The sequence below is a fragment of the Martes martes genome, assembly GCF_963455335.1.
Source record: "Martes martes genome assembly, chromosome: 16".
NCBI lineage: Eukaryota > Metazoa > Chordata > Mammalia > Carnivora > Mustelidae > Martes > Martes martes.
Window position 1 is genome coordinate 63,829,495 of NC_137904.1, and position 21,467 is coordinate 63,850,961.

General features: G+C 64.7%; 1 protein-coding gene across 2 annotated transcripts in view; it reads left to right on the forward strand.

The window, feature by feature from the left end:
• Positions 1 to 423: 423 nt before the first annotated feature.
• Positions 424 to 21,467, forward strand: part of BAHCC1 (BAH domain and coiled-coil containing 1) — a gene marked incomplete at its 5' end in the record, with an annotated part of 56,247 nt that continues 35,203 nt past the window's right edge. For both annotated transcript variants that reach the window (XM_080826024.1, XM_080826025.1), the window contains one exon: positions 424 to 598. In XM_080826024.1, the coding sequence (XP_080682150.1) occupies positions 424 to 598 (175 nt within the window). The remainder of the gene's footprint in view (positions 599 to 21,467) is intronic.

Below are 21,467 nucleotides of genomic sequence, written 5' to 3' on the forward strand. Positions count from 1 at the left end.
CCCCCAGGCTCTTCGGGGCCGAGCGCGGCCGGGACGGTGCGTGTGCGCGCGGGGACCGGGCGGCCCGGGTGGCCCGGCGCGCGCGCAAGCGGCGGGAGACGCGCGGACTGCCCCGGGCCCGGCCAGCGGGCGGGGCGAGGACACCCCCCGCAAGACGAGCCGAGCCCCCCGAGTCACCGAGTCTCTTCTGCTTGCCTCCGCAGACTATGGACCCGCACGGCGGCCGCCGGCTCGGCGCGCGGCTGCCCGCCGAGGAGCCCAGTCCGCCGGCGTGCTGACCCGCCCGCCACCCCGCCGCTGACCCCGGACGCCGCCTCCTCCGCGCCGCCCGCGCGCCGCCCGCGCGCGCCGAGCCGCCCCGGGGCCCCGGCCGCGCTGCTCCCCGGAGGCGGCGGCGGGCCGGGGCCGGGGCCGGGGCCCGGCATGGATGGCCGCGACTTCGCGCCGCCGCCGCATCTGCTGTCGGAGCGCGGGAGCCTGGGCCACCGCAGCGCCGCCGCCGCGCGCCTTGCCCCCGCCGGGTCGGCCGCGCAGCCCCCCGCTCACTTCCAGCCCGGAAAGTACTTCCCGTCGCCGCTGCCCATGGCTTCGCACACAGGTCAGTGCCGGCCGGGGCGGGCGCGGGAGAGGAGGCCCAGCCGAGAGGCGGGCACGGTCCGGGGGGAACGGGCGCGCGCCCCTCCTCTCCGTGGAGCCTTCGCGGGGCAGCCGCGCTTTCATTTCCCCGCCGGGGCCGCGGTGGCGGGCCCCGAGCCGCCTCGCCGCGGTTTAGAGCGGCCTTCCCGGGGTCCCCGGGGTCTCGGAGGGCAGCCCCCGAGCCGGCTAAAAATAAAGCGTTCCCCTCCTGCCCCCTCCCCCACCCCTTCCTGCAGAAAACCCAAACTCCCCCGGAAACCTCGTTTCTGCATTCTGCATTCACATCCTCGAGACATTCCGGGGCCGGGACAACGAGGCACTTTCTGCGGGAACAAAACGGCTGTTGTGCCTGGGGGCGGGGGGCGCCGCGGCCGGCGGATTAGGGCGGTGTGCGCGCGGGGTGCGCGCTAATAGGGACTGCTGGTGTAAGACGAGCAAATCCTGTTTCTATATAAAGCCTTGAAGTGTCAGGGTGAGAATGGGTTTGCAGGGGCTGCCTGGGCTTTAACAAGTGCGTCCGGTATCCTGCTAAAGCCGGACAGAGCGTGGCCGCAGCGCGGCCGAGGCTCGCGGCCCGCCGCCCCGGGGGAGCGCAGCGCCGGGCGCCGGCCTGGCTGGGGGTGGCGCGGGGGCCGCCTCGGCATTTCGGCATTTCGGTGCAGGCGAGTGAGTGCGCCGCGAATTTGCTCCAAGAGGAGTGAACGGGCCTGCCCGGCGTTCCCGTCCTGGCGGATCCCTTTCCGCCCAGCGTTGCTCCTGGGCAGGGCTGACCCAGGCCTCCCCAGCGGCCCGAGCCCCTCCGGGGCGGCTCTGATATTACCGTTGAGCAAGGTCAGGGGAGAGGCAGCGGGGAGCCCAGGGGCGGCTACCTCGAGGAGACCCTGGAGGTCACCGGCCTTAGCCCGCAGAGTTTGCAGGAGTAAGGGTTGGGGCTTGGTGTGGGGGCCTGCCGGTCAGGCTTGAAGGCTGGCTGGCTTTTGTTTACAGTTTGTTCTAAACATCGGAAATGCTGTTTGCCGCTTTTTTGGGTTTGTTTGTTAATTTGGCAGTAACAGTTATTATTGCTAGCTTGATGAACTGTGAATACTAATAAAATTATATCTGCTTTAATGGGATTACAATTAGTGTGTGGATTAAAACGGATGGAAGGCTCGGGCTAGAAGGGAAAATGTCAGAAGGGAGGGCAGTCAGAAGGAAAAACATAAATTTCCTAAAAAGAAAAAGATATGCAAAATTCCTTAATTACTAATGGGCTTTTAGCATGTACAACACAGAGAGGTTCAGAAAGTTAGATGGAGGCGGGAGCGGAGGGGCTGGGCTCCCGGGTGTCCTGGACTCAGCCCCGGAGAGGGGCCTCCGCGAGGCTGCCCTTCTTCGGCTCTTTCTTGCTGTTCCTTTTTCTGGGCTTTTCTTTTCTCCTCTCTAGATTTATAACTTGAAAGAGGAAACGTAGTTGCTTGGGAAATTGGTGATTTAAAAATATCTGTGCTGGCTGTCCCTGGAGTTAATGTCTCCCCTGCCCCGGGTTTGGAGGTGGTGCCCACCTGGGGCAGCCTATGCTGGGGGGCTGCGGCGCAGGGCTCCTGCTGGCCACAGGGACAGTGTAGCCTCCCTGCCAGACCCTTTTCTCGGCTGCAGGCTTGCAGCCCCGCTGAGGGTGGGAAGGCTGAGCCTGCAGGTTGGGGGATGGGGAGGGAGGAGCTGCAACCCCCCCCCCCATGCTGTGCCTGCTAGCCCAGCAGGTAGGAGCATCACCGCCTGAAACGAGGGTCCAGAGAGGGTCCGGAAGGGCGCCTGATGCCTAGGCTTCCCCCAGGCTATCCCACTCTGGGGAGGCCCAGGCAGGTGGGATTCCCCATCCATTCAGGTCACGGCTGCCTCCCCGGTCCCCACTCCCAAACCTGCAGCCTAGCCTAGGTCTTGGTTAGCCGCCATGTCCCTTTTCTGCTGTTTCTGCCAGATGCAGGCATCACCAAGTCAGGTGGGAATGTGGTCGGGGTGGCCCGGACCATTGTCTTGATCTTTCCAAGTTTGACCACGTGGTTCTTGGAGCAGAGGCCGTGCTGGGTTTAGAGATCCCGGGTGGGCCCTGGCCTGGTCTGTGTCCTTGACCTAGACCCAGCCCTCCTCCCCATATGCAGGGTGCTCCAGAGGGCGCTGGAGGTCCCCAGGGCACCCTCCGAGGGGGGCTGAAGGGCCACGTGTTCCCTGTTCCTGGAGGCCATTTCCACCCCCTGGGGGACCAGAGTGCTATTGTGTTTGGAGGTGTCCGACCCATTAGTGACGGAAAGGCTGGCCCGAATGGGCGTCCAGCAAGAAATGTCTGCCGCCGAAAGCCTTTTGAAATTGCTGACAGCCAGAATATTGTATTGGTTTTTAAAATTTAGCTACATCATTTTTTTAAAGGAATTATACCCCAGATCACTTTGCTTTGGTCTGTATCTATATATGATCTAGTTTAGAAAGAAAAAAAGCATAATTAAGTTAAAAACATTTTTTTCCCCCATTTGTGTGCGGATTTCCAAATGGCTAGTTTGGCGGACTTTCTTCCCATTTCCGCAGACGGCCTCCGATCCTCAGGCCAGGCCAGGCTGCCCACAGCCTAACCGCCCCTCCCTGCCCGCACTGCTCCGACTGCCCCCAAAAGGAATTGCCCCGAAGCTCCTTCCTGTGTGTCCAGGTCTAACCGGGAGTGGGGTCCAGCCACCGAGGATGGAGTCCCGGCTTCCCAGGACTCGTGATCCCCGGCATGGCCCCGCGGAGCTGAGCCAAGGGGCTCCCTGTCTCCCCCCTCACCCTTCACCCCCCCACCCCCCCACCCCCCCCCGCCTGTGCTGCCTCACCCAGTGCTTTCAAGGTGTCAGCTCGAGGAGGACCCTGATGGGACGTTGGGCTCTAGGGTTTCTTCTATTGTTTTTCTGAAAATGAAAGTGCTGGTAGCTTTATAATCGGGCTGTGGGGTTTTATGGTAAAGTGCTGTTGCAGTAACCTTGTCACCAAAAGGTGCAATTAAAATGTTTGGAATCATTATTTTTAGTGCAGTGTTAGATTTTGTCTCTAATACAGATGGTCCAGAGGCAAAGCTGTGAAGTCTAGGGGAAAAAAAAAAAAAATCAACAACGCATCAAAACTCAAGATTTTCCATCAGCACTACCGCCTGGAGCGGTTGGGGACCGCGCCTCTCCCGGCTCCTTTCAAAAAGAGGCGGCGGGGCTTGGGAGAAGCCGGTCCCCACCCCCTCTTCCGGCGGGTCAGCGCCTGTCCTCCATCCTTCTCTGTCCATCCCCCGCCTCGGGCCGAGCCTCCGAGAACCACCGCGCCTCTACCCAAGACAGGCGGAGGTGCCGATTTCCGCAGTCTGGCCGCGGGTTGGGTGTTCCTCTCTGCCTCTTCTCTTGTCTCTTTTGGGGTGTAGATGGCCCGGCCTGGAGGCCGGGGGGCCGCGGGGAGGGGGGCGTTGGGAATAAACAGGGCGGCAGCAGGTCCCTTCTGCCGGGAGGACGGCAGACTCCTTCCCTGCTTAAAGGCGTTTCGGATTGCCAACCTCGAAAGGAAAGAAAGCAAAACACACTGGAGGAAGAAAGATGATTTCCTAGTGTGAAAAGACCCCATCAAAGGTTCCCCCTCCCTCATCATGTGATATTTTTTTGTAAAGAAAAAAATACATTTTCGTAAATACCTCATTAACTCAATGACACGATGGTGTTTCTGCAACAGTTACCAACATTAAGTAGGTGTGAAAAGAGTTACTTTCTGAAGACTCTACCCATCCTGCTTGGGAAGTGACAGAACCAGACATCAAAGCGGGCCGCCCTGCTGCAGAGCCCCGGGGATCCGGCGGCCGTGTAGACCAGCCCGGCCACAGCCGCCCTGCCCGCCCCTCCGAAGCCATTTTTGGAATGTGGGTTTTTTCTCAGTGGGGCTTGTGCTGCCCATGTCTGATTATTGCCTATAAGGATATTCCTATAGGAATATCCAGGTCACGTGAGTAATAAAACAAATTAGCCAGCGAGGCAGGGAGCGGCCTCGTACAGATAGCACATCTCCCCAGGAAAACACGCGCACCCCAAACGCTGCCCGGTTATTCTTAGAAATCTCCCTCCTCTGCCTCGAGACTGGGTTCAGCAGCCCGCACAGACAGGACCGAACGCATAGGAGTCTGTTAGAATAACATGGATGAGGCTAAAAATACCCCTCAGAAACACACATAAAAAAGCCAAATCCAACAACAGAACGAGCTAAAAATATTCCAGGCTTTGGCAAAGAGCACAGAGTTAAATAAATTATACAAGAGCCATTCATGGGAGCAAGTCGACTTTCTCTCTTACGGGAACTTGGTTCAAGCTAATAAAAATAATAATTTACTGGCCACTGAGCTTTGCATGAGTTTAAATTTAATTGGTGGGGTTTCTGGCGTTTGTCACTTCTTGGCGATTATTAGTGGGCTTGCCCTGGCCTGGGGCGGGGTGGGGAGGGGGTGCCGGGCCTAGGGTCCCAGGAAGCACAGGATGGCCTCTCCTCAGGAGGAGGGCCTGGGTGCAAGGGCACGATGGCCCCCCAGAGGCCAGGTGGAAGGAGGAGGGAGGTTGCAGGGCTGGGGGGGGGCGGTCAGGGGAGGCGGAAAGGAGACGGGCTAGGTGCGGCTGTTTTAATTTGATAAACGATCGTACACCTTTAAGAGTGTGTTTTAACAATCAAGATACACTCCAGCAAGTTGATAGGATGTTCGCTGTCAACTTACATATGTCATCAGAGCGGGCTGTGAGCATAAATAACGTGGAGTGCACGGCAGCCTCCGCGGGCGCGGGCAGGTAGCACCCTGTCCCCTGGCTGGCGCTTTTCTCTCCTGGTGTCTGGGGTCAGTGGGCAGAGGAGGATAGGAGTTGGGGGACACGTTGGTGGAGGTCTTTCCTCTTCAGGGAGGTCTCGGGTCTCCCCGCCAAAATAAGAGTTCGGTTGTATCGCTAGAGAAGCCACTGCGGGAGGACCTGAGGCTGGTGACTTCAGGCAGCAGATGTCTACATTCAGCCACTTTAGGAATGTCAAATTTGCACCCAGGGATTAGGGTCCGAGTAATCCCCTTTGGTCTCTTCTCTTCCTCCGCTGTTCCTTAGAGGACCGCCCCTGTAAATCCCTGGGGGCTCTCCTAACTCCTAAAAGACTACACTTCCCAGGATGCCCCTGGTCCAGCTCTGGGGGTGGGGGTGGTTCCCAGGCACTGAGAGTTCCGCCAGTGCCACTGAGAATGAGTGCTTTGCAGGAGGGCAGAGAGGGTCCTTGGTCACCACCCCCCGGAGCTCCCCTTGCTTGCGTCCTGGGAGAGGCTTCTGGGCCCCGGCAGTGGGGAGCTGCCCCGCCGCATCCTTGGACCTGCATGGCCGCTCTCTTGACTGGTGTGACCAGAGTCCCTGGGGATTCCCACCAGTGCCCGTCCCCATTTCAGCCCACAGCTTGTGCCTCCCTTCGGCGTGGCCTTCTCAGAGGGGCCCTGGTCTCCTCCTCGAGGACCGGTGTGGAAGGGATGCCCGGGGCCCTGCCTGGCCCCCAGGCTGGTCTCTGTCCTGGAGTCCCACGAGAACACCCTTCACAGCCTTCGGTGTGGCGCCGTCTCCTGGCCTCACGTCTTCAGTCCCTGCCCAAGCCAGGTGGGTCTGCGCGCAGCCTGGGAGCAACGTCTGGCAGTTTCTGAGAAGAAACCGTCCCCGCCGGGACAGATGCCCTGGGCTCCTAGGACGGCCCGGCTCATCATCACCTGTCCAAAGAAGGTTCTCAAATTGGCTGCCACCTGCAGCCCCCTGGAGAGGGGGCCTGTTCCAGGTGCCCCTTGCAGACAGCCTGCCCCCCGCCAGGTCCCCCCCACTGCGAGGTCCTCCTGCGTCACCCCATTGCTTTCTCCACGTGTGACTTCAGAGTGGCAGGAAGCACAGCGCACACCCCCTTTGGCAGATAGGCCATGTGCTCTGATGACCCCCCGCCCCTGCTCGGCCACCAGGGAGCCGCTCCTGGGTGCCCCAGCCCCCACTAATCTCGGGGGCCTCCTTTCTCATCCCAGAGACTGGGCGGCGGGGGGTGGGGGGGATCGCCACAAAATCCAAGCGTGCTCGCAGCGCCCCGAACACGTCCCACGGTGCCCCACCAGCCCCGCCGAGAAGGGGGGGCAGCCGCTCCACCGCGACTCTGACGTTTTCACGGGGTAATACACCGCTCAGATCACGCAGGTCTGTGGGACTGCCGGCCGCCTCTGTTTGTTGTCATATACGCTATGGGTGCGTCCTGCGGCCCTGTGAGCAGCTGCCACTGGAGGCCCGGTGACCCCGGGGGTGGGGGTGGGGGAGGGTCGCTGGAGGAGCCGCGTGGGCCTGGTGGGGAGGCGTCCAGCCCGAGAGCTGGGAGCCAGGGGCTGGCATCCGAGGGCCGAGGGCGGCCGCAGCTGTCTGGGTGATTAGGTTCCAGATGGAATCAGCCAGGAAGCGGTTTTTTCGCTCTGACCTGGGCTGCGGAGAGGAGGAGAAGGGAACAAACAGGTGGGTTGGGTTCCCTCCTCTCCCCTCCCCCCTCCCCCCTCTCCACTCCCTGGCCCCCCAACAAAGAGTCCAATGTCTTTAGGTGCAAAGGCTTTTGAGGCTCGGTGGGGGGAGACCCACTGTGTGCCTGGAACCGGAAGGAGAGAGGAAGCAGCCCCTCCCCCTCCCCAGGCCAGGAACTTGGTTTTCCATTGGAATTTTCCAGGAATGGGGGAGGGGCGGAGAGGACCCCTGTGCTGTCCATAGAAGCCTCTAAGCAGCGAGCTGGGGTCCCCGAGGGCGGTCTGGGAGCAGCACCCTGTTGGGGCACCCCGCCGAGAACGAGAGAGTCCCAGGGTGAATTACGTCAGGACTGTACGGCCCGGGGCCATCTTCCCGGGAGGGCAGGTCGTGGCTGGGTCCCTCTGTGGGTTCCTCAGGGGAGCCAGGGGCTTTCTTCCTGGGCACAGCCACGGGTGGCTCGGGGAGTGGACACCGGGGTGGCCCGTCCTTCGCGGAGGAGGGTGTGCTGGAGCCCAGCTGGGCAGGGGTGAGAAGGCCTGCTAGGGACAGCTGGACAGGAGACCCGAGCAGCCGAGCCCAGGGCGGGGACGCGGTGGTGGGGGTGGGACCTCCTGGGTGCCCTGTGCCCCGCCTGGTACCCGCCCACCACAGGATGGGCTCCACCTCGGGCACCGATGACAGCCCCTGCCTCCTGGCACAGCCCCCATCCCCTCTGTGGGCAGAGGTGGAGGCCCACCCCGCAGACCCCGACGGGGGCACCGGCGCATCTCCTGGCTGAGCTCACGTGTGCCCCGGTGCGTGGACGTGAGCCTCCCGCTCACCCGTGCTCACGTCGCCGGACAGGCCTTCACGCTCACGCACAAGCAGCCTTCCAGGAATCCGATTCCGGCGCCCCTGGGAGAGCCAGCTGTCCAGTGACCTGAGTGCGCCTGCTGGTGCCACTTCCTGCCACCTGCTCTGTCCTTGAGGTCCTGGGCCCCCCGCAGGGTGGAGCCCACTTGGGGCCCTTGCTGCGCGGCTGGGCCCTGGGGAGCCGTGGACCACGCTTTAGCCCCTCTGTGCCTCTACCACCGCGGCCCCGCAGAGACCCCCACTCCCCTTGCCGGAAGGTCCCGTACGGAGTCCCCACCTTTCTTAGCACTCCACGTCTGTGCCCAGCCACCCACGGGCTCCGGCCCCTTCCGGAGCTGGCCGGCAGCCAGTTCTCCAGGGGGCCGCCGACACAGCCGTCCGTGCCCAGACCTTGTCACATGTTCGGCGCTGCCGCTGGCCCCACCAGGTCCGGGACTCACCCACTCTCAGAGCCTCCCGGTGATCCTGCCATGTGGCTCTACCTGGGCCTCTGGCTCATCTCCCGTCCCACGGGCTGCGTGGCCTCCTGGCCCTGACCTCCTGGGTGCCCTGTGCCCCCAGGCCAGCAGCGGGCTCTGCCCAGCTCCCCGGACCAGTGCTGGTGGAGTTGGAGCCCTTCCCCACGGGGCTGCAGAGTCCTAAGTCTGGGGTGTCCACCCCTTCCTTTCTGCCGGAGCTGGGCCACCCAGGACCGTGGGGGCCCCCAGGTGGGGGTGTGTGCACGCTTGGGGAGCACGCGTGTGCCTGTGGGTACAAGGAGAGCCTCGTCTGGGTGTTCTCCCGCAGTTTCACTCCCACGTTGGAGAAAAGGGAAGATAAGGGCCGTCTCTGGGAGAACGCAGTTAGGGGGAGAGGAGTGGGGGACGCGCCAGGGTCCGCATTGACCCTTGGTCTCTTCACTGAAAACCAAGGTGCCCTGCCCGCCTACCTGAGCATGACATGGCACGTGCACGCTGGCAGTGCCCTCTGTGTGTCCCCAGCCTGTGTGGACACCTCCCGGGGGCCAGGTCAGTGTCTCACCTTCCAGAAGCATCTCCTGTCATTGGCAGAGGCCCCCAAGCTGTGTGTGCCACATTTTAAAAGGTACGAGCACTAAACAGACGGACAGAGGAAGCTGTCCCTCTGTTAGTGTCACACCTGGCGGCAGGGGTTGGGGGTAGAGACCAGAGGCTTCACCTGAGTTCCAGGGCACCGGTGAGTGACGAGGGATGCTGGGGAGGGCTGCCGCTCTCCTCCCTGGTGGCTGTGGGCAGCTGCCCGGCAGTGGACTTGCGTGTGGTGGGGGCCACCAACCAAAGGAAAAGGAGGGCGCAGTGGAGACATGGGAGCTGGGAGAAGGCAGGGGCTGTGGTTGCCCCCTTGCCCTGCATGGCATCTCCATCCCAGGCAGACGAACCTTCACACGGTGCCTCTCTGGACCTTGGCGCCTGGCCTGGGAGGTGTGTGTGGAGGGACTGGCCGTGTCCAGGCCTTCTGACAGCTGGTCGCCCCTGCTCTGTCCCTTAGGAGCCCATTAGAGCTGGCTGGACACGCACACTTGTACTCACCCTGGCCCCAGGATGTGCCCAGAGGCCTGGAGAGAAAGCGACTGGTGCCTGTGTCTTGCAGGAGGGGCTGCCTCCCTGGGGACAGGCCGGGAGGCACATGGGGCGCCTCCTGGGGGACCCCCTTCCTGGATCCCAGTCCCCCAGCTTCCCATGGTGTCTGTCTAGAGGGCCTGGGGTCTTGAGCACAGAGGTAGAAAGCGACACCCAGCTTTGGGGTCCTGCCATCCTTCCCCTGGCTGGCTTCTGCCTCCGGCGGCCGTCACACGGGGCGCATCAGATGTGTCTGGGCTTCGTGGCCCCAGGGTTTGACATCATAGGGCTGGAGGTGGAGATGCTGGGTCGGGCAGGGCGGCCTGCGAGTTTGGGAGCCCCATAGATAGGGGTGCTGAGCGCAGGTCTGGAGATCACAGGGAGCCGTCCAAGGCCAGCGGCAGGATGGCCCGTGGGAACTTCAGGCCGTCGACCCAGGGCAGGTGCCCTGGTGGGTCCTGGAGGAGGAATGCTTCTCTCTTACCATCAGTTCTCTCATGTCATTTCTCTGTCTGAGCGGGAAGAGATGCTCGTCATACGGGGGCCAGGACTCCACCTTGAGCAGAGAGTAGGCCTGGGGTCTCTCCCTTCCCTGCGCATCTGTCCCCGGCCCGCCCTCCTTGTCCTCAGCCCCCCAGCCCTCCCCCACCGTGGATGTGCCCTGCAGCCTCCTCTCTGCTCCCCCTTTCCCATACCCCCAAACCCTGACCCCAGACTGACACCTGTGCCCAGCCCTGTGATTTGGGCCAATGAGAGGGAGGCTCAGTGAGGACAGGAGCTGGGGAGACCCCCAGGGAGGAAGTTGGGGGGCAGCCACCGGCTTGCGCATGGGGACGGCCACCTAACCGCGGCAGGCGGGCTCTGTCCCTGCCACTCAGCTCCTCACTGAGCACGGGAGGCCTGGAAACCCTGAGGTCAGCGCTGGCCTCCCTTTCTCTTTCCTCCCTTCCTTCATTCCCTCCATCCCCCTGTCCTCGGGCTCTCCACGGGCAGCCCAAGAGCCGAGCCTGTCTGTTGACCTAACCTGGGCGCATCTGCTGGGAGGCCCCGGTGGGCGGCCGGCCACCCCGGCCCAGGCGTGTGGGGGCCCCAGGGGGCGGTGAGTGGAAGATGTGTGTCCTCTGGAGGCATCTCCCACTCCCCTTCCCCTCCACCGCCCTCCTGCCCCCGGGGGAGCCCCGAACTTCACGTGGTTTCTGGGCCTTCCTCCTCCCACTCTGCCTCCGGACCCCCCCCCCCCGCCAGCCTGCGCGTCTCACTGAGGTCCTTCCCACGACCCTCCCCCCCCAGTCCTGCTTCCCGCCCAGCCCCCTGCTCCTGCCTTCCCTGCCCCCGCTCCCATAGCCCTTGCCCAGGCACTCAGCAGGGCACCAGCCCAGATGCCTCCTCCCCGACACTCTCCAGGGCGCTGGTGGCCCCCAGGTGGCGGGTTCGGGACCGGGCCTGGACGTGACTATGGTGAGGGCACAACTGGGGCTCCCACCTGCTTTCTGGCCTCAGCAGTGGCACCTTGTAGGAAGGTGAGAGCAGATCCCTTTGTCCCTGGCCAGAGTGCGCGGGAGGGGGTGGGAAGGAGCTGGGCTCTCGAGCCTGCGGGACAGCTATCTTGCCCACTCCGCCTGCTGTGTACTCCGGCCACCCCGGCCAGCAGGTCGCTCGTGGGCACTTTGCCTGAAGCCGGTCCCCGCTTCGAGACTTTTTGCATCCCTTTGGGCCTCCTAAAAATAAGCCTTTAATTTATTTTAAATTAACATTAGAATTAACTCTAAATTAAATTGTAATGCGTCTTTAGGCCAGTTCTTAAAAAGTCCTTAATGTGCGTGAATACAGAAAAGATTGGGAAAAGTTGGGAAGACGTTCATGAGACTGTCCCATCCCTCATAACCTGTTGTAGGTTTGATGGCAAATACCCAGCAGGAATCCGGAGAGATTAAGTCCGAAGGGCGAAGGGCGCTTGAGTGGGAGACGGGCAGACGGTCCTTAGAATGTCAGACGCAAGGGGAGGGGCCGGGACGCGACCCCAGGCAGGGGCCTCTCTGGCTGCTGGTGCCTGCAGGGATCAAGGGCTGACGTGACCTCGGGCTTGGCGGAGGCCGCCATCCGGCCAGGGTGGGGCTGGGGGAACTTCCCACGTAGACCTGGATATCGGGCTTTTCTGCAGAAGCAGATCTGTACCCTGAGTTGCCGACTCCCCTCCTGATCCTTCCTGAAGGTTCCTTCTTTGCTCTGGGCTCCCCTGTAAATGCAGCAGAACCTCTCCCCGCCTGGGGTTCTGTGGCTTCTCTACGCGTTAGTGAGCTATTGCTGTGTAACAAATCGTCTCAAACTTGGTGCCTTAACGCAGCAAACACAATTACCTCATACTCCCTCCCTGGGGGTCAGGAACCGGAGTCGAGGTGGCAGCCAGGGCTGTGGGCATCTCAGGGCTCGGTGGTTGGGGGGTCCCCTTCCAAGCTCTCCCACTTGGCTGCCACAGGCCTCGGTTCCTTCCTGGGGCTGGCTGGGGACTGTTCTGTAGAAGTGAGTCTAATCTCTCCCACGCCCAGGGGAGGGATACCAGGGGTCGGGGGCGTTGGGAGCCCCACTCGATCTGGACCCCTCCTGAAGCTGTCATGGCCCCGGAGGCCCTGGGGGTTGTCCCCTCGTTCCCCCCACCCTACCGGGCTCCCTGCGCGGGACCTGGCCCGGCCTCTCAGCCTCTGTCCCCTCTTGTCCAGCTCAGCCCCCTCCTTGCTCTGCAACCCTGTCATCACTTCCTCACGGTGACCCCTCTCTGGCCTGTCCCCTCCAGAAGCCTGCTGCCTGTAGAGGACCAGACCAACGGGGACCTGCTCCTCTGCAGACCGGGCACGTTGTCCTCTGACCACCTGTGCAACGTCTGCTTCAAGACGTGCCCCCCGCAGGCCTGCGACTCGGCCCCAAAAAGGCCTCGAGGACAGTGCAGGTCACGGAGAGATCCAAGGGCCATTGTGGGAGGCCAGGGTGCCTGGCCTGTGGTTTCCTCAGCTTCCAGGCTGGGCCGCGGTGGGGTTGGGTGACCCCGTGCATGGCGGGTGCTCTCCGTAATTGTTTGTCTAGTGAATGAGCTGGGTTAGAGTTTCCGTGTCCGGGCGGAGCCCAGGCTCCAGGCTGCGGCTTGGGTGACAGGGACGTGGCCCGGTGAGGTCTGGGCAGCACTTTTCACTGCTGTTCCTGAGCCGGGTGCCTGCCCCGAGGAGGTCAGCAGGTGCCCTGGGCTTACCTGTCCCCCACCCCTGCCCCTGGGAGCCAGTGCCGCTCGGGCCAGACCCTGGGAACCTCGCCGGGCCCTGGGTCCCTCTGAGGCTGTGTGTGAGGTGCCCTTAGGCTCGGGGACAAGTCCCCCGGGGCTGACGGGGTCCTGGTGACAGAGCTCAGTGAGACCACTTGCTTGCCCTGAGGTCACACTGGGAGCGGTGCGGGAGCACGGGGCTCGGGGCTGGAAGCCCAGGGCTGGTTCTCTGCCCCTGCGCCTCCCGCCCTGGCCGCTGGCAGGCCCCAGGCCTCGGGGAGCTGGGGAGCATAGGGCTGGATGCTGAGGTGGGAGCCGCAGGGGGCACCGCTGAGCCTTCCCTCCCGGGGGGAAATTCCTGCTGGGCTCCCCCAGGCATGGGCCCCCAGGGGCTCCCCTGGGCCGGCCGTCAATCCGGCCCCATTCTGGAAGCCACCCCTCCCGCCTCGGGGCTGCGCCTCTTCCTGGGGGGTCTCGGATCCGGGGTCTGCCGTCCCCCACCCCTGAGCTGCTCTTCTTGCCCTCAAGAGTCCCCGGAAACACCACAGTTTCACCTCTGAGAAGTGAGGTTTCGCTTCTCCTTCAGCTCACTGTTTCTGGAGCTGAGAATTCCTCATCTCTGTACTTCTAGAGAAGCTGGAAGCACGCGGACAGCCCATGGGGCACACCCCACCCCGCGCCCGCCCCGCTGCCCTGCGAGCACCGTGGGCCGAGCACTAGCCCTGTGTACCCAGCACCGTGGGCCGAGCACTGTGCACCCAACACCACAGGCTGAGCACTGTGGGCTGAGCACTGTGCACGGGGCCGGGTCTGTGCCTCCCACCAGGAACCAGGAGCAGCCCCGGGGGGAGCCAGGCCTTTTCCTGCTTCTAGCCCTGGGGACTGAGAGGCAGTGGGGAGGTCTGGCCCCTCAGAAGTTCGGGCTCCCTGGAGGTCTGTGCCAGGAGAGGCCCGGGCCCTGGGTCACTCGGCCCACCTCTCTGTTGGGAGTGTCGGGTGTGGGTGCCGCCGGGCTGGCCCAGATCCAGTTTCCCTCCCGGGGCCCTTTGGGGATTTGGTCACACTCGGTGGCTCGGGGGCCAGTCACCTTGGCTCTCTTGGCAGGACACCCCCAGGCCTCTGTGCGGCCGAGGGCATAGGCTTGGCAGGCCTCCCCGGGTCCCCCTCCTCTGCCCGCACCCCCCCCACACCACTCCTGCACGGCGATGCAGTCTCGCCGAGAAATACAGCACTTTTCGCTAATCAGACCCCCGCCCTTTCCCCGTCGCCTCCCCGACCCTCGTGTCTCACACCCCACAGAGCACTGGCCGGCGCTCACGGCTCACCGGGACTTCCCTCCGCGTCCCCAGGCTCTCGTTTGTGGCCTTTGCCCTGGTGCTCCCTGGCCCTCTGCCCTTCCCGCCGGTCTCCCCTCCTTCAGGGCCCCCCGCCCGGCCATGAGCAGACCCCTGTGGCGGAGAGGCCCCCTCCTGAGCCGGTCCCCTGTCAGGACCCACGGGGGGGCCGGTGCTGACCAGGCCTGAGGCAGGACCAGCTGCCCCGGGGGGCTGGGGTCAGGCGGTCTCACTCTAGAGTCCCTCTGGCCACCCGCCTTGCCCGCACCCCGCGCTCGCTGGGGCACCTGGGCCAGCCCGTCGCTGTTGCTTTGTCCTCCATTGGGTTGAGGTGCTGGGAACCCTAGACTCAGCAGGGCCCACGCCGCCCTGGGCCTCTTCTGCCAGGGCAGGAGGGTGTTGAGCCTCTGAGCGCAGGGCCCTGTGCGGGCCCAGCTGAGTTTCGCAGAGGAGGCTGGTGCGAATGGGGCCTTGAGGAGCCAAGAGTCGGGAAGGGACATGGTTTCCTGGAAGGGGCAGGAGGGTGAACCCCGGTGTGGCTGGACAGAAGCGCGCTTGCCAGAGCTGGCAGGGGTCCAAGGAGAGAGAGAGGCGCTGGCAGCGGGGCCCCGCCGACCTTCTGGAGAGAGTACCGGTCTCTCTTTCTCAGAGACCAGAGGCTGGTGCGTGCGGCGACCTGCGGCGGTCTCGGGTCCCCCTCCTGGGCCCACGCCAGGACACCGCAGCCCGAGCCAGCCCTGTTCTGGGAGTCAGGCCCTTGGTCCCCTGTCCTTCTCAGGCACGAGGCCGCAGAAGCCGGCCTGAGTGCTTGCAGCAGCCGGGGGAGCTCTCCCAGCCCAACATGGTAGCGACCCCACGGCCAGCGGTCGGGACCCCAGGGTGCACAGCTGTCCCTGTCCCATGTCCCGCCACCACGGAGCTCCCGCCTGGGTGTGGGTGCGGGGGGCTGGCTCAGCCTGTAGCCTCGTTCGGCGCCCCACCCCGAAGCCACCAGCCTCCAGGCTCGGTGTGGGTCTTGCCTTTACTCAGGACAGCGGAGGGGTCCGTGAACTCCACCGGGAGCAAGAGGCCGGACTTGGAGGCTTTTGTCCGGCTCGGAGGACCGAGGGAACGGCCTCTGCAGCCAGCGGGCTCGGGGGACGGCTCGGAGGCCGGAGCCTGGGCAGCCGTAGCACGCGTGCCCTCAGCTCCACGGCCGGTGCCCAGCTTGACCTACAACGGCGGTGGCCCCCAGGTAGGGGAGAGGGTGGCAGGAGAGGAACTAATTGTGAACCTTGGTCTAGGGTTCTGACTACCCACATGGGAGGGGTAGTTGGCCGGATCGGTGGACGGATGGGTGGGTGAGGGATGGAGGGAGGGAAGGAGAGAGGGAGGGACGGGTTGGCGGGTGGAGAGACGGGCCCACGGGGTGGGAAGGTGCACCCGATGGTGGTGAGCCTGACCTCAAGTGGTCTTCATCCCACTCCTGTCTCCTATCCCTTAATTTCCCCTGCCTGCTGCCCTTGGAGCCTCTGCCCAATGCAGGCAATGATGTCGCCTTCATGGGGCTGGGGCAGGGGGAGGAAGCTCACACCTGCCAGGTAGCGGTCTAACGCCAGGCCATGCAGGACAGTCTGGCCGGGTCTACTTGGCACACAGGGAAGGGCTGGCCAGCAGGGCACACTCCTCACCCTTCAGGCATGGAGCCTTCCATTGGGGTCCATCCTGTGCTGGCGTGACCGTGTCAGACCAGACCCTGCGAGCAGACCTGCCTGGGCCTCTGTGTGACCACAGCTAACACGGGGCGGGTCCAGGGGAAGCTGGAGGGCGTGGGGGCCCGGGCCCGGGGCACAAGGGGGCAGAAGACCAGCATCTAGACCCGAGCGGCCACCTCCTTGCAGCTGGCTTCTTCAAGATGGTGGGAAGGGGGTTGCCTTGCTTAGGCCGAGGCCACTCTTCCAGCTGGGGCGTGCGGGGGTGGTGCTGACCAGCCCTGGCCACCTCCCCGTGCCCCCCCCCATACTTTCCTGCCCTCGGGAGTGTCCTGGAGGCGGAGGTGCTGGCCGCCTGCCAGCGAGGGTGTGCAGGGAAGGGTGGCTGTGGGAGAGCAGGGGCGAGCAACAAGGGGGCGGCCCTTGGCCGCTGCTGCCTGGACCCCCCGGCCGAGGGGCCCTCTGAGTCACTCTCAGCATCGAGTCCGAGGGCGGCCCCCTTGCCCAGCCAAAGGGCTAAATTTACCCTTTTAATAAGAACCAGACTTATATCCGATTTTCCTTTTCTTTTATTAGTTCTGGGCTGTTGGTGGTTGGGCCTCCCCTGTCATCTTGCCTCCACGTTTGTCAGCTGGGTGGCTCGACAACCACAGAATTTTCCTATTATGGCCTGAGAACCGCTGCCTTTGGGCCAACCCGGGCTTCTGGAAGGTTCTCCTGGGCCATTGGAAAGGGGCTTCCCATGTGACACACTCGTGCTTCTGGGCGGGTGGCCCTCACCCTGGGCTGCCTCCGCCTCGTAGGGCTGGGCCGGCCAGGAGGCTCCCCCGTGGCCTCACATTCCTGCCTCCCGTCTCTGTCCCTCCCCTCTCCCGGTGCCTGTCTCAGGCTCCTCGTCTTGTCTGGCCACCGTCTCGGATTGTGGACAGCAGCTGCGATCGCTGGGAGGGGCGCTCGGGGACTCCCAGGGCCGTGGTGGCAGAGGGCTGCCTTGAGGCCGGGCGGGGCTTGGGTCTGGCCAGACCGAGTGAGGGAATGGTGCTGGACAGGCCGACATCTGGGGGCTGCCAGCCTGTGGCCGGAGGGGACTGCCCCAGATCTGGACGATGCGTGGGTCCTGGAGAAGCACAGCAAGGCTGGCCCTGTAGGGGGGCGTCCCCGATCAGAGAGGGCTTTGTGCCAATCTAAGCCGCTTCTCCGCGGCAGAGAGGGTGGGCTGCTTGTGGGGAGGCGGGCCTGGCCACGTGGCCTGCCAGCTGTCCCCCGGCATCCACACGACTCCTGGAGCCACGTTCAGGTCCAGGTGACTGGGGCTGAGCAGCTGGGGGCGCGGGAGCAATAGTTTGGTGCCAACTAGGGCTCCCTCCCACCACCACCGAGCCAGGGCGCACCCCCACCTCCCAGGGTGGAGGAGGAGGCGGGCAGGACCCGGGCAGCCAGTCCGCCTAGGTCCCCTCCCATGGCACCCCGCGGCGCAGACAGAACCAAAGGCCAGGAGCCTCTTCCTGGGTCCCAGCCGGTGAAGGGACCGGTTTGGTGGCAGCGAGCTCTGGGAGGCGGGTCTCAGGCGCCCCGCACACAAGAACACGACCGCGTGCGCGCTCAGAGCTGCGCGTCCACACCTGTACCCAGAGTGCGGACTGAGCCCGCCAGCGCGTGCACCCATAGCCAGGTGCGCACGCTCCCAGCCACGCAGCCAGGCCAGACACCACACGGGTGCCCGCATACCAACCCTCTGCCCCGTGCGTGTGTGCCCGCCATCGTCTCACGCCTGGGCTGGTGGTGGGTTCCAGCCCCGCGGGACCGTTCCCTGGGTGCGTCCGGAAACGGGGGCTCCAGACTCTGGCACACCCAGAGCGGCCCCATGGGCGGCGGTGCGGCACCGTGGGCTTCCAGGCAGGGGCAGTCCCAGAGCGGCCCCTCCCTCCGGGGCCTGGTCGTCCCAACCCTGTCCCCGTCTCCCCACCTGCTTTCAAGCAGGCTAGGCCGAGTCCTCTCTGTTGTTGTCCATGCGGGACTGAGGTCGGACACCAGCTGGATGCACTCCTTCCTCTCTCTCTGTCCCGGAACGAGAGGGCTGTGGTCAGGTCCCCGCTGTGGGCTGCCTGTCCTTCCTGCCTCTTCTTCCTGACAGCTCCTTCCGGGCCTGGCTTGGCACGGAGGGGCCCTTTGGTTCCCTAGGCAGACCTCCCGTCCCTCCAGTGTCTCAGCTGCCTCTGGTGTGCTGGGGGAGACCCAGGGATGGCCCCAGGGGAGTTGGGGAGCCCTGCAGGGCCTGGGGCGGTGGGGAGCCCGAGCAGGTGTGAGCGGGAGGGTGGGAGCTGGTGGCTACAGAGCCGGGGAGTGGCGTGCCGGCAGCTCGGCTGGGCTCCAGGAAGGGCTTGGTTCTCAGGAGCGGCTGCAGCCGTCTTGGCCTCTCCTTTGCAGCACATCTGGGTTTCCAGAAAGGGAGGCGGCCGTCCCCGTGGCTCAAGACAACGCAAATACTCATGGTGCCCAGCTCTCTGAGCCCCTTCTGTCTGCCTGTCTTCCCTCATCTTCTGCTTCCTCTGCCATCAGCCTGGGGTCACAGGGAGGAGACAGGCTTCCCGGTGTCCTCACCGTAGGACAGCCTGGTGCGGAGGTGGGGGCTGGACAGAGAGGGGGTTACAGTGGTACTGTGGGCACCTGGCCTCCCCTGTCCCCAGGCCTAGGGTGTATCGGCACCCCAAACTCCGTGTTGCTGCCGGTTGGTCTCCGTGGTCCCTAGACGGGGAGGTCTGCAGACAGATCAGCCGTGGAAGGCCCAGCTGGGCTGTTCGGCCGGGCCACACGGGGCCACCTCTGCCGGGGCCGACGCAGCTTGCCGCCCGCCGGCCGCCAGCCTCTCTGCGCAGCAGCCTGTGGGCGGAGGCGGGGCTCAATGGTCACTCAAGCCTGGCTCCGCTGGGCCGGGCTGCCATGAGGGACACAGCCGCCACAGCCATAGTCCAGGTCATCTGGGCCTAGGGATGTGGGGTCAGATGGGGCTCAGGGCCGGGGCTGAGCCTGAGGAGCCAGGCCGCTGGGGGCTGTCAGCAGGCCCTCCCAGGAACCCTGGCCCCTGGCGCCATCTTCTCAGCCAGCCCGGCGCCCAGGCCTCCGCGGGGTACTAGGCGAGCTTGGGCAGTGCTGGAGCCAGGACAGGAGCCCTGTGTCCAGCTGGGGCTGGTCAGGCACCGGGGGCCTGAATGTGCAGTACAGATGGGCTGTCTCCCGGCCCACGGACACCTCGCACCGCATCCAGGCCCCCTTCCTGAAGTCATCCTCCACACGTACCCCATCTGTGATGAGATCGGACGGTGCGCGCTGGAAGGGCTGGGGCGGCCTTCAGAGGACGGGCCTCATTCAAACCCCAGCTGAGGTCCTCGGGACCGTGGAGTCCAGATGCCCCACGGTGGGCCTGCCGTCGGGACTGCATGAAAGCAGTTACTGGGAGGTTTGTAGAGCCCCTGGTCTGAGACGGGCTGGTGCCAGTGGCTCTAGGATTGGGGGTCCTAGCCGGGGGCAGGGGTGTCCTAACCAGGCACCTCTCTGGCCCTCCCTGATGCTCCGGGCTCCCACTGTGCCTTCCCGGGCCGGTGACCACGGCAGTCCGTGGGCAAGGACCCTGCCAAGAGGAAAGAACCCTTCAGCCCAGTTCCCGGCCAGACTTGGCCGCGAGGCTCAGCCCTGGCTGAGGCCCAGGCCGCCTCAGCTCACGCTCTGTCTGGGGCTGGCTACTGGTTGGTGGGAGGGGCTGGGGAGGCAGCAGCCAGGTCAGCCCAGGCCCCTGCTTGGCCAGGCCCATTGCCATCTCCAGGCTCCTTGGAGCTGGAGGTGACGGTGAGAGCCAGCTAGGGTGGGGGGCTTCATCAGCCCACTCCCTGCCCCCCGCCCCTCATCGTCACAGCCCCCCCCCCACGCCCCGGGCAAGGCCGGCCCGACCCTCAGCTGCTTCCGAAGTGCTCGGCCCGAGTGGCGGGGTAGAGACTGAACCCTTCCGAGCAAGGAGTGTGGAGCCCCACGGCACAGGATTCGGGCCAGGGGACTGACCTCATCAGGGGGTGTGGGAGCCCCCCACCCCCCAGACCTAGTGCTGCAGACGGGGGATTTAGGAGCGAGTCTGTGACGGTGGCTTAGGGATGGGGTGTCCGTGTGGGTGGTGGGGGGTGCCGGAAGCCCCTGTGGCACTGCGTCTGGGCAAGGGCCCTGTGGTGTGCCCTTGGGGCCAGGGGCCTTCAGTGACCCCTGCTTCCTTCCTGGTGGCCACTTTACAGCGAAGTTGCAAGCATCATATTTGTATGACAAGCCTCCTCTGTTTTCAACATGAGAGGGAAAGAGAGGAGAAGCCCCCCAGGTGGATGGTCTGAACCAGCCCACCAGGCTGGGGACCGCCAGGGGCAGCAGGTACCATCAGGGGGGCGGGGTGGCCCCAGAGGGTGGAGGAGGGGCTGGGCTGGCACTGGGCTGGGCTGTCCCACCCCGTTCATTGCCCATGCCCTGAGGCACGGGTCGCTTCTCTGGATTCTGAGAAACCATCTCTCTGAGGATCCCTAAGAAGGTCCCCCACCCCTGGTCAGGAGATAGGCTGTGTGTGGCGAGGTCGGCCCCAGGCTTGGGGGCTCTGGCATAGTGGGAAGTATGTCTCCTGCCTTGTGGAGCCGAGACCCGAGACCCGGGCTGGCTGAGCCGAGGCGCTGCCCCTCCCCCGTGCCCCTTGCAGTGCGACCCCCCTTCTGGGATGGTGTCGGAGCAGGGCACCCCGAGAGTCTCCACCCGAGGCCGTTTCCGTCGCCCCAGGCCATGGTGTCCTGGCACCTGCCCAACCCAGATTTCAGCTTCGGGCCGGCCCCAGGCCTCAGGCCTGCTCCCCGTCTGTCCTGGCCCCAGGTGGAGACCCATGGGGTGGGTCTTCAGAGGTTGCCCGGTGCCTCTGCGGGAGCACCCAGGCCCGGGCGACCCTGTGCAGGATCCACCTCCAAGCCTCAGCGTCCCTGGACCCGAGGGCCAGAGGGCCCTGTGCGACTCTGAGCTGCATTTCCCGCCCAGCCTAAGGCCTGGCCCTCCGCCTCGCCCCCGCGGTGTGGGAGAGCTCAAGGTGCGGGCTTCTCAGGCTGAGCTCCTGGAGAAATCCTTTATCCAGACCCAACTCTTGGACTCGGTTGCTTCCCAGTGTCCCGGGAGGAGCAGGGTGGGAGGGACTTCCCTGGGAGGGTGCGGGGGTGGGAAGCCCTGGGAGACTCGGGCTGGCCAGGGCGAGGCAGGAAGAGGCCTGCTCATCCCCCAGGCATGGCCCCCCCAGGGTCCCTAGAGCCCAGCAGAGGCCGCCCTCCCACTCCTGCCCCTCCACCCACGGCCTCTGGAGGCCAGCACTTCCCTTCCCAGCCCAGAGTCCCCTCCCCTGGCTGGACGCCTGTGGTCTGGCCGCGGCCCATGGCAGTCCCAGCCCTGCGGTTCGGGAAGTCCCTGGCTCCTGGGCACCTTCGTCCCCTGCCCCTGGGTCCTCTCGGGGTCTCCGTGCAGCCTGACACCCACCACAGAGGTCAGGTTGAAGCCTGGTCCCCCGCCAGTGCTCACAGACCCGCCTCAGTGGCCTCCGC